Below are 12,532 nucleotides of genomic sequence, written 5' to 3' on the forward strand. Positions count from 1 at the left end.
GCTTGGAGAAGATACCGTGCTAAATGCCCTGCTTAGCTCAGGGCTGAGTGGTAGTGCTAGAGGCTGTTCTCTTTAATATTCCTGTTTCTGAGCTAAACTAGTGCTGCTAACCGGCTATGTGGAGGGATGTTGAGCATCTTCATGGCTCGTATTGTTTGTGGATAAAAGGGTGTAATTCCTCACTTGAAAAATGGCAGTGAGCTTTACTACTATTTCTGGAAGTGCATCTGACAGGTGTTACCCAAGTTCATGGCTCTTATAGGGGGACAAGGGTAAAATTCAGAGGAGAATGTGTTTTCCCATAGGTGTATTTCAAGATCCACTAAAACCTGTTTCTTTAGAGGAACAGGAATAGTTCCTTCTGAAGGCTGTCTCACATCACATTTTTTATTTTCCTTTGCAGACGTTCTGATTAGTTAGGACCTATCCTAACTGGATAGGTCTTTTTCTTGGGAGCACGATTTGCCAGATACAGTGTATTTGATGAATATTGCTCCATCTGCTCTTTGAGGACCACGTTGACAGTGAGTTAATCATGCAATGAATGCTACTGACATCAGTGGAATTGATGTTATAACAACTTCTCTCTGATGAGTATAAAAGGCTCTATGCTTTTTCAGAATGTCCTGGATGAGATTACTGCAACTCATGGTGTGAAATACTGAATTAATAGAATTTTGTTTAACCGTGCAGATTAATTGTAATGAATTACAATTACAACCCCATGCAACGCTACAGGCTTGGGGGAGAGCAGCTGGAAAGGTGCCTGGTAGAAAAGGACCTGGGGGTGCTGGCTGATGGCTGGCTTGAGCATGAGCCAGCAGTGTGCCCAGGTGGCCAACAGCATCCTGGCTTGTATCTGAAACAGTGTGGCCAGCAGGGCCAGGGCAGTGATTGTCCCCTGTACTCGGCACTGGAGAGGGCACACCTCAAACAGTGTTCAGTTTTGGGCCCCTCACTGCAAGACAGACAGAGATGCTGGAGTGTGTCCAGAGATGGGCAGTGCAGCTGGTAAAGGGTCTAGAGAACAAGTTGTTTGAGGAGCAGCTGAGGAAACTGGGGTAGTTTAGCCTGGAGAAAAGGGACTGAGGAGAGACCTTATCACTGTGCTTTCAGGTGGCTGTAACAAGGTGGGTATCAGTTTCTTCTCTCAAGTAACAAGCAATAGGACAAGAGGAAATGCCTTCAAGTTACACCACGGGAGGTTTAAATTGGATATTAGGAAAAATTTCTTCTACTGAAAGGGTTGCCAAGCATTGGAACAGGCTGCCCAGGGAGGTGGTGGGATCACCATCCCTGGAGGTGTTTAAAAGATGTGTAGATGTGACACTTAGGGACATGGTTTAGTGATGGACTTAGCAGTGCTGGGTTAATGGTCAGACTCGGTGATCTTAGAGGTCTTTTCCAACCTAAACAATTCTGTGATTCTAATCTACGAATTGGTATTGTTAAGTGTGATGGGCTTTGATTACGGTGGCTGACTGGGACTAGTTACATGACAACATATGTCTTACATTTCTTTTTTCAATATTTCATGAATTTAATTCTTATACCAAGCAGTCTGGTCTGAATATTCAAAAGCATAGAGTAGTAAACAAAATAAAAATCTGATAATAGCAGATCCACTGAATGCTTGACATTCCCTATGGCATACCTACTGGGCTTCAGCAAAAACATCAGTTTGTGATACATGTGGTGGTACCTGTTATGGATTGTTTGACTGGATTGGATATTGTCATCTTGGACATGTTAATTCCAGTTCTAGCTTGTCTTGTCAGGATAGTAGCAGAGTAGCTTTAATGAATGTACAGATCTCCCTGCTTAACTATAAATTCTGCAACTAAGTAATTAAAAATCTGCTACTTGGCTATTTAGATAATTAATTTTAAATTAGTCTTATTATGCTTTACTGCTTGACAATAATATGTATAATGAAAGAGACTTACTGTGCTCATGGGAGTGGTATTTAAAAGCTGTTGAGAATATGTATTTATATTAAAGGGAAAAATGTATATTATACATCAGCAGAGAGCTGATTTTGTTACTCATAAAAATTAGATTAGGAATTAATTGCTAGTGTCAAACATTTAATAGGTAGGAGCAAGAAAACAAATGCTGGTGTGAAAACACTTGTCAAAGAAGGTATTTATGTAAAAATGATGACTGTATTGCACAATGCAAACCCAACTTTTACTTTTGTCACGAGAATTTGTAAAGTATATGACGAAAGTGCACAATATTTCAGTGTGCAGACTCAGGGGAGCCATAAAGCTCCTGGAACTCAGCAGAAGAATCTTGCATCTTTGCATTAATGATTCTTATCTGAATTGTGGTTTAGTTCAAATTGTTCTGATTCTAGTCAGAAGGTAGTCATATAACATAGTCCAGAATCATAACAAATAATACAACTCAGCATGTTTTTTGACAGGTTCCAGAGAAAAAGGTGAGACGGAATGGGTGTGAAGCAAAACTGTTCATCCTTCCATTAGGGGATGAGTGGAATTAAGTGATAAAATTCTAATACAAGCTACAGAATTGACACCTTTTGGGAGGATAGAAAATACACACAGTCTTCAGTTGAAAGAATATTATACAGTAGTCAGTTTTAGCCTACATCTTATTAAAATTATTTTCCAGCTGTTGTCAAGAGGTTTTTAGCTACTGGAAAACCCTTTTCTTACTGAATATTGTGTTTTAATTTATTATTCAATAGTGACTCATGAGAAGTTTTATAGTTCCATGAAAGTCATCAGTACACAGGTTTTGTTAAAAAATCTGTTATGTGTTGCTTTTAGTTCAATTTTAAGACTTTAGAATGAAAAATATCAACTCATTCTTCGTTACAGATACACCTACAGACCATAGGTAAGGAATTTAACAATGCCTTAGTGTGTGCTTTGTCTTTTAGTAGATAGCAAAACAGTGCATTTTCTGTGGCTCGGAGCATCACCCATTATGTGTATGTTAAATTAATCTGTAAAATAATTGTGTGAGTAATAAAGCCAATTAGATTATAACAACATTCAGACATCTCAGATAATTTAACTAGCAAAATTAGTTTGCCTCAGCCTTGAGTTCAGGCAGATTACGGTATAAAATGAATGCATATTTAGGTTTTTTTCAGTTTGCGTTTCTAGTACAGTTATGAAATTAATTTTTCTGAAATGAGATTTTAAATGTATGAATGAAAAAAGATGTATTTCCATGAAGATGGGAAGAGAAAAAAAACCTAGGCAGAGACCTTGCAGGAAACGGTGACTCATTCCTTGTTTATCAACTATAACTTTTTGTGTGTTTCACATTCTTTAGTCAGGTTCTTTTTATTTTATAATTCTGCCAAACTTTTGATGCTTGATAAAAAGTGTAAGCACTGAACTACTTCTGAGCATAATTTTTATTTTAAAAAAATGTTTACTAAATAAGTGATCTTCTGACTAGCTCACTCACTGCAGATTAACTGACTGTCAAAATTTATCCAAAGGAGTAACAGGTTCTGAACACACCAGTGAACCCTTCTTCAGGATTGTAACCACTGATTTCAGTGCCAAATATACTGTATTTCCCACACTTACATAATTGTACTCACCTTCTCTAGCAAGAGGCTGAAGGATTCTTGGTTTTGCATATGTACTTTTAAAATTGAATGAGCTGATGCATTTGACGTGCAAAGTTCTCTCATACCTAGACTACAATTATTAGCAGGAGAGCCTTGTTTTACATAGTTCAGTTGTACTAAGAATTAACTTTACTGGGAAGAGAGAGAGAGAAATATTTGATATACAAACAGTCTACATTTCTCCTTTGCTTGTTTTTCTTCTCTGGAAATGCTATTGCCACAAAACAGGGTGAGTTGCCTAATGGGTCTCCTTAAAGTTTTGCTAGAAGAGATTAACTTCGCACTAGTCTTATGTCACGAGTACACATAAATGTGGCGTGCTTAGAAGGATGTCATCACAGTAAATGGAGACTTAGGAAGAAGTGTGTGTGGTTTTGGGGAGATGGTATAGGGAAGAAAATGATGTAGGTAGTTTATATGTAGAATAAAAGATACAACTCTGTGAGTATTCTTATCCTTGAGAAAAAGTATTGTGTATTGCAAAGGTCATAATAGAATCTAGATAGGAAGAAAAAAAATTCAGATCATTACTGTATGCATTATTTTTTTTAATATCTTTGTAAAAGTAAGAAGAATGATCAAAATGTTATTGTGTTAACGTAATAGATCTCAGAGTCATGCACAAGACATTTTTTGTCTATGGCCATGTTACGTATCTGAGCATAGAGCTGAACTCAGAATTTTATTTAACACTATTTGTAAGACTTTAAAATGAGCATCAGATTTCAAAACATCTATGGGGAAACTGTTACTTAAAAGCAATTTTCACAATCAGAAGGCAAAGCTCTGGTGTTATTAGTGTTGCTATTTCCAAGGAACAGTTTTGTAAGATGATATATAATCACCTGTAGACTTTTTGCTGTTGTACCTTCTTTTGTATCTAACCAATGGATAGTGGCAATGTGACCAAAGAACAAATAGTTGATAGGAAAAGATATTGCAGCAACTCCCGGATACTGCTAATCCCCTAAAGAAATGCATGTGTGTACACTTCCACATAGTTTCCATGTCACTCAAAATGGATGCCAGAAATCTAATAATGAAAACCAGAAAATGTGAAGGCTGTGCAAAGACCCAGCGTATTTTAACCAATGCAAATGAAGTGAGTTCTAGAAAACTAAGAAATAGCTGAACTTGGAGATCATGATGAAAGGCAGTGCAAAATACTTTCAAAATCTAAAATGGAAAAAAAATATTAAAAATCTTATTGTAGGTGAAGCAGAATTGCCTGAAAAAAACTCAAACCATTAAAAATTAACATTTATATTTTGCATACCATTCGTCAGAACGGGCCTACAGTTCTTGTTGTCTTACAATGGTTTTTTCTATTACGCGTGACTGATGGTTGTTTAAGTTCATAATCTGCCACCTCAACAGAAATTTAAAACTGGATTTGAATGTGAGTTAAGAAGAAAAACCTATCTAGGGGAGAGGTAGTTATGATAGATTTTGTCCTCTTTATCCCGGTTTTTCAGATAAGAACTATTGTACATAGAGAAAATTGATAGAGCCTACCATGTCTCTTCTGATTCCTTTTAGCATAGCCTCTGTCTTATTAAATGCCCGTATATTTTTCATGGTGAACTGCAGTTTAGGAGATAAATTCTTTTGGTCTCATGATCTTGTTGTTGTCCAACAACCATTCTTAACATATGCCACAGTTAGTCATGTTTTTCCTTTGTGGATAATTTTGGAGTTCTAAACTATTTTTTTTTTCTGTTTATTGTACCAAATATTTATATTGACATACATTTTCATCATTATCTTTAAAGAGTTTAGCCATTATTTTTTGCTTGATATTCTGTAGCCTGTCTGTACTAAGTTCTGGGCATTTTATTGCACTTCCCCTCCCTTTCTTTAAGGCATACAACAGTATGTTGTCTATTAGTCAGTAGTTGCTCTATTGTCCAGTATGTAGTTACCGTTATATGTATACATTTAAAAATCACATGGCACATCAATTACAGTGTTTTCCAATAGAGACTGAAATTCCATCCAACATGGCCAATAATAATATTGCACTGGCTCAAAACCAAAGAATGCCATGTTTTGACTTGTGTATCTCAGTGCTAATTTAGCATCATATATCCCAAAGGAATTTCTTCCTCCTTCTTGTTTCCCCTCCTTTCCTCTCCTTCTCATCTCCCTCTTCCCCTTCACTGAAGATGCAGAGTATAAAATCCTAATAATATCAGGTAGAATCAAACAAAATACAACTGTGATACTAGTTATGTTCTTCAGAAGAGTTTTATTAATCAGGAAAATTAATGTCCCTATGAGACACTGTTATTTGTATTATTTGGTATTTCTACTTATTTACTTTGAGCTTTCCTAGGATTCTTAAGATGTAGTAAAATATAAAAGCAAAAGTAAAGGACTGGGAAGCTTCTGAAGCCAAGTTCCTATGCTCCAGTCTGAGCAGGAAACTCCTAGCAGGGAAATTAATCTCCTGCGTGACGGCATTGACGTAAGTCTCTGCTCGGTTTGTGTGTGCATGTAAACAGCAAAAGCAAGAGAGAATAAAACAATTTTATAAATAGTCTTACTTACAAGAGGTAAAAAGGAAGCCAGAACTTAAAGGCCTGCACAACTGTTTCCACAGAGCTTTACCACATGCACTGCAATAGATCTAGTAATGTTTGCCAACTTTTCTGTCTCCACTCTGAGTCACAATTATCTTCAGTACTGTCTAGTTATTCAAGCTTAGAGAAGTCATTAGTTTAAGTTTTAGTGTGTGCTTTGCAGATGTCAACATGAAGTAAACTGAGATTGTCCTATACATTTATGTACACAGAGTGCAGTAAGCTTAATGCAAACCTGGTAGAGCAGTTGGGTGAAAAACTATTCAGCCTGATCCATGACAGGATGAACTGCGCTGAGGAATATGGGTTCCTATATGGAGAATGTGCGTAACTATAATTTAGCTCTTAAACCATTACACAAACACAGTTCTAGTAGGTAGTGTTCTATATTAAGCATTACATGCTTGTGATAAAGATCACCCTTTGTATGGCAGGCAATCACAGCATCTCCTACAACATTTAACCTGTGTCTGGGGGCAATACAAGAAATCAGGCACCTGGAACATTTTATTGGCTCAGTATAGACAGATTTGGAGATCCTGCATATGAACTGGAAGCTGGTAAAAGGGGTGCTGAGAAACATAGCCCTTTCATTATCAAGAAAAGGCTGTGACAGCTATTCTGTCTTGTAGAGAAACTTTGAAGACCTTCTTTCTGGATGAAGTGACAACGATGGCATAAATGGATTTCACGTCATCCGCTCCAATTTCTTATACATCAGATTTAAATGCTTGGCCTGTATGCAGCCTTTATGGAGTGGATTTAATCCACCAAATCATATAAATACTCTAATAAAAATCCTGTTGGGAGTTGCACAAGATTTTTACTCTTGTAAAAATTTTCCTCTGTGCTTTAGTTAGTGATTTAATTGTATTACAATTCCCTAAATGGTGAACTGGTGCAAGGTACTATGTTGAAAAGTAAAACAGCATTCTTGTAATAAGTCCTGCTTTTGATTTTTATATTTCAAACCTGTACATTTCAAAAAAAGTAAGAAGAGAAGCATGTAGAAACATGTTGTCTCCCCCCCACCTTTAATTGGTCCAGAAAATAAATGGATGTATGAAACTTAGCTCTCCACTTGTTCTCATTGCTCATGAACAATAGGGGAAAGCCTCTGACCCCTTGCTTTCTTATGGAAGCAGAACAAAGATTATGGCATCTAATGGAATAAAGCTTTAAGTGTCACACTTCATTGCCAGAATTAAGGACCAAAGTTCAAAATTTGCATAAAGTGGCAAATAGTTTAAACAGTTGAAAGCCCAAATGGTACAGTTGGTTGGTAAATGGTTTTGTGCACAGAAAATCCCAAACTAAACAGCAGGTTCAGTTAGATGCTGATAATAGCAGTTGGTTACTAAAGAATTTTAGAACAATGAAGTTGGATGGAGTATTCAGAGATTTACTCTCTTTCCTTCTCCAAGGCAAGGCTAATAATTTCTGAAAGGTGTTTATACAGCCTTTTAAAAATCTACCCTTAAAAAACTACTCATTATGATTCCATGAACACATTGCCCCAGCAATTAATTACTGTCCATTGAAAATTCCTCTTTTCACCATTGAATCTTTATTCATATGGCCCTATGAGCTATTTTGCAGGCCATTATTTCTTGACCACGAGGATAAGGAAAATAGTCTGTTTCCATAAACTTACACCACCTACTTTTATCATCTGGAAGATTTAGTATTTTCTTTTATTTCTCTTTTCTTTAGGCTGTATTATGTGTGACATTCTGCCTTTCTGGATATGAAATGTTTTCTAGAATTCTGTTTTCTCAAGGATTAGTCCAGTATGTCTCTGCTGAATCCAGTTGCCCAAAGCAAGAAGCAATGCTTCAGGTGAGTTATAGGAATACAGAGGGAATGAGAGGTTGCTCCCTTGTATGTGTCCCAGGGTGATGTTTGTTTTTGCATAAGACTGTGATAGTAGGTTTCCTTTATAATTCACTGCTACTTCCCATGCGTTTTCTGAAGTGCTGCTTAGCCAATGGCCCCTTGTCCAGCCAATTGTTCCCACCTGTATGCAGAGCTTAGTATTTTTTGCATTCTCTTTTTTTCCTGAGCATTTATGCAGTTTGTCAAGGACATTCCGAAGAGCTTACTAGCTTAATGCTGTCAGTGCTGGGCTAAGTATAACACTTATTTCCATCCAAGCTATTGAAGAAAATGTTGAATAGCGCTGGCCACAGGACAGAAAGTTTCCTAGGTAAATTATCTTTCTACTTTGACAGAATTGCTACTCTTTTTGTACAGTTTACCAGTTGTTTTTCTGAATTGTATTCCAGCAGTTTTGTAAAGACATTTTCTTTTTTCCCATATGTGGTTGATCATGCATTTGTTATTTTCTTTGTGGTACTTTTCTGTTGCTCCTCCCACCTGTCTATCTTTCTACAGAGATAGGTGAGCCCTTACTTCCAACCAGCAATGCATATACATATCTTCATTAGCCAGTAGATATTTTAGCTAGAAAATAGAAAGAATCAACTGTCAGACACATACAGATTATAGGTTATTAAATTTACCATCTTAATTGCCCATAGCTTTGAAATTAAAGTAGGAAAAATAGTTACATTTCTAGACTTCTGGCAATGAGCTACAGATCAATAAGAAATATGTGGCATTGAAACAAGCAGAATAAGTGTTTTGGGTTCTAGATCACACGAGTCTTTTGCCTTGAGACATAGTACTAGATATCAAATTACTTAACTATTGCTATTCATCTTCAGGTTAGGGAAACCCAGGTTTTTAAAGTGCTAAATATTACATGCTTTTGGTCCAAAAAGTCTGCTTTCACGTGAACATATGCATGGTAAATAAAATTAAAAATAGCTTGCATCACATAGAAGGAGCAGTGGTCATTGGTTGTGATGGGCAAACAATAGCAATGATTTTTAGAAAATGAATTGAAAAACAAACAATTTAGGAGTTTTCTGATTGAGTTTCATCTCTAGGACATCATTTAAATAGATTTTTACCATTCTAATTAGTGCTGAAAGGTTTAGTCTGAAGTAAGAGGTATGAAGACTACAGAGGACTTTTTAAAATTGCAGTAATGCTTTCAAGCAAAAGACTTCCTCATTCAAATAAAAATGCACCTCTTCAGTGCATTCTGTGGATCAGGTCCAGGTATATCCTACAATTGACTAATATTACTCCAATATGCTCTGATACTCTGAACTGCAAAAAGTTATGTGCTGGTGAATTTCATACATGTGATTTTTTCCAATGAACATTACAGGAATAATCTTAGTGGGACTGAGGCTTCAGGCAGTCTAGTTAATCTAGCGTATCTTTCTGAAATATCCTTTCTTGAAAAATTTGTGTGAATTCAACATGTAGTCATAACTTCTGAATATTATAAGGAAAAAGTGAGTGGGTTGTTGCTGTGTTGAATGAAAAAATCACCATTTTATATTAATATTTTCTTTCCTGGTCTTTTTTGTTAACAGCTCAAAATTCCTTGTAGCCGAAGTAATTCCACTGCAGAAATTTCAGCTCCCCCAAATAGTACTTTTTACAGTACCATGCTTGAATGGAAGTCCCATGAACAACAGTGTACATTAGACTAGACCCAGAAAAAAATTGCTTTTAAGATGCATACTAGTTTTGGGACCAATAAAACTACTAGATGAAAGGTTGGGGAGTTCAGTGGAAAAACATATTTGGTATAGCTCTCACAGAGAGTTTGGAGAATTTTTTTTTTTCTTTCTTGAAAATCTCAAAAGATATCAGAACTTTTACCCTGAGCTACGTATAATCCCTCTGAATAACAGGACTGCATCAGTCCTATGCACCTAATGTGAAGCAGAAGGAAAAGGGAGGTTTCTTTGTCATTTTCAGCTTTCTGTATAGACAGTGAGCAAATGCACTTCAAAAAGCAGCAAATTGTTTTGAAATGCTGAAACCCAGAGCCGGAAAACTACATGAAAAATTACAAATCTTGGCAGGCAAGAGTAAGTAAGATCATGATTACAAAAGTCTTTAAAAATATAACAACACTTTGAACACTGCACATTGTTGAAGAAAGATCTCCAGATCCTTCAAAATCTTGGCAAAAACTAATCTGTAATCTGATAAAGATAATTGTTTTCCTGGTGAAGATATATTTTCCTCTGCTTCTCAAAGGAGTAGAAATGAAGAGTGGGGCAGAGTGAAACTGAACTGACTCAAAGTAACTGGTGATGTCTATCTGATAATTTTTCCTTCAGATAATGACTCCATGGCTGCATGAAGAAAATAGTTTTATCTAGTGTGGGGATCAGTTTCTGGGCCCTTTCAGCCTAACCAAACGTGAACACTCAGTTGTATAAGCAATATATATTAGCTCTAGGAAGAGATTTTACCTGTCAGTAAATCCACTAAACTGCTAAATTTTCCTTTGTGAAAATATCTGTTACTGGAATGTTCATTATCTGTTGTACAGCATTATTTCATGGAAATTTTAATTTAATAATAATATGTGCATAATGTAATATGAACTTTCTTGGTCATATGCAGCCTAGGACACATCTCAGTGTTACTTATCTTGCCTTTTCAGTGGATTTACAGCATCTCTCAAATTTGATAATGCCAGTGTTAGGCACTTAACCGGGTAAATCCATCACGCCTCTCTCCCTCCAACCAACAATGCAATTGCAAAAGATGCCCGGTCTCCCTGATCCTACTTGTCCCGTGTTTGTAACTTTGCCTAGCACATGGGGAGCGCTTTTCCCGAGCGAAGCCACCAGGGAGCTGCACTGCTGGGCGGCAGGGGCGCAGGAACTGCGGCGGGAAGGGGGCACGCGGGACGCGGGCACGACGTGGCCAGGCCGTTACCGCCACATGCACGGCAGGGGCTCGCTGCTGGTTTACTGCTCCGCTGGCCAGGTGCCATGCTCCCTGTCAAGCCCAGTGCCAGGAAATGGCATCTTACCTGAACCACTCATGGCTTCAGTTCACTGAGAGCCATGGTCAGCCGCTTCTGCTTTATAGCTTTGTTTACAGCCTGTGTTTGCTGTGGTTGAATTCTTCCTGATTTATGTCAGCATGATGTCAGAGCAAGCTTTTCAGTTTGGATCTCTGTTGAAACCTTATCTTGCAAACAGTAACAGTTTGCTACTGTCACTATCTGAACTTGGTCATTTTTGTTTTCCTCACTCATGTAGCGTCAGTTTGTTTTATGTGGTAATGGTCCTACTAGCTGCAAACACCATACTCTGCTTCAGCCAAGTCTAGGTTATTAGGTTATGAATGCTAAAAATTATGAGCAGTGCTTTAATTTGCATAGTTATATCCACACATCATCCAGAGTGAATAAAAGCCAGATTGTAAAATAATTACAATCTCCTGAAGTAGAGCCAGCCTCACAGACCAGATCCATCCGTCTTCATTAATTTGTATACAGTTCTCTTACCAGAACAAACTTTCTGAAGGTACTCACATGGGAATGCTGAAACAGCTGCACAACTTTTATTTTGAAGAAAAAAAAAGTTGAGCCTCGGAACAGTGTGTTTTAAAGAGAGAGAGAGAGAGAGAGAGAGAGAGAGAGAGTGACTCTGCATTTAAGACTTTGACCAGCATGTGTAAGAAGTGTTCTCATGGCTGGAATAATCTAACAAATCTTTACCTGGGTAGCACTTGGCAAAGCTCCCCCTTTTTCTTGCATAGTTGAAAGGAATCCAGTATAATACCGTGCTTCGATCAACTTGATTCCAGTTTTGCGCAGCCTGCCCGGTTTGGTAGTGCACGGCTGTGCCTGGCTTATGTGGCCTCTATGGCCCTTTTCTGCTCCACTGTCAGAAAGAGGGAGGGAGGCTTCCCCCAGCACCAAAATATCATTCTTTGTGCTCTCTGCAGCACAGTAGCTAAGAACAAGTTTCCAAATTACTCCCTGGTCTTTTTGGAGTTATTTGCTGGAAGAAGTCTTTTCCTCCACTTTAAATGGATGATTGTGTTACCATCAAGAAAAAGCATCTCCAAAGACCGATCTTTAGGTAAGTGATGCTATTATTCCTTTGAACTGAAAATGTTAGGAACTTTACATCCTATTTCTTAACTTAAAGTTCACATGCAAACACTCAAAAAATTGTTCAAGAGTTTAATATCGCATAGGCTAGTAACATCTTAGATGATTTTGATGCTCAGAATATATTTTTTTCACTTGTGCTGAGCCTATAGAAGTTCTTTTTCTTCTCTCTGTCATCTGCGTTCTCTAAAGTTTTGTGTGGGATTGTCTTTATTATGAAAGAGGAGCAGCGTAGCTCTTGAAAACTTTTTTTGCGTGTTTTGTTTTCCTACAGCTCTGCAGTCCCTTAGTGTATTCTGGAATTATAAAACTGTTCAAAAGTGGAACGTG

At 37.4% G+C, this 12,532-nt stretch overlaps 1 protein-coding gene across 8 annotated transcripts in view; it reads left to right on the forward strand.

The window, feature by feature from the left end:
- Nucleotides 1–12,532, forward strand: part of PDE1A (phosphodiesterase 1A) — a 249,081-nt gene that overhangs the window by 94,903 nt on the left and 141,646 nt on the right. The window contains exon 2 of one of the 8 annotated variants that reach the window (XM_055812954.1): nt 7,912–8,037. The exons of 6 other annotated variants lie outside the window; for them this stretch is intronic. In XM_055812954.1, coding sequence (XP_055668929.1) covers nt 7,991–8,037 — 47 coding nt within the window. In that variant the 5' untranslated portion in view covers nt 7,912–7,990. Of the gene's footprint in view, nt 1–7,911; nt 8,038–11,750; nt 12,171–12,532 lie in introns of those variants that run through there. One more of the 8 variants, XM_055812953.1, reaches the window with a different exon arrangement.

This window comes from Falco peregrinus, chromosome 8 (assembly GCF_023634155.1).
Source record: "Falco peregrinus isolate bFalPer1 chromosome 8, bFalPer1.pri, whole genome shotgun sequence".
NCBI lineage: Eukaryota > Metazoa > Chordata > Aves > Falconiformes > Falconidae > Falco > Falco peregrinus.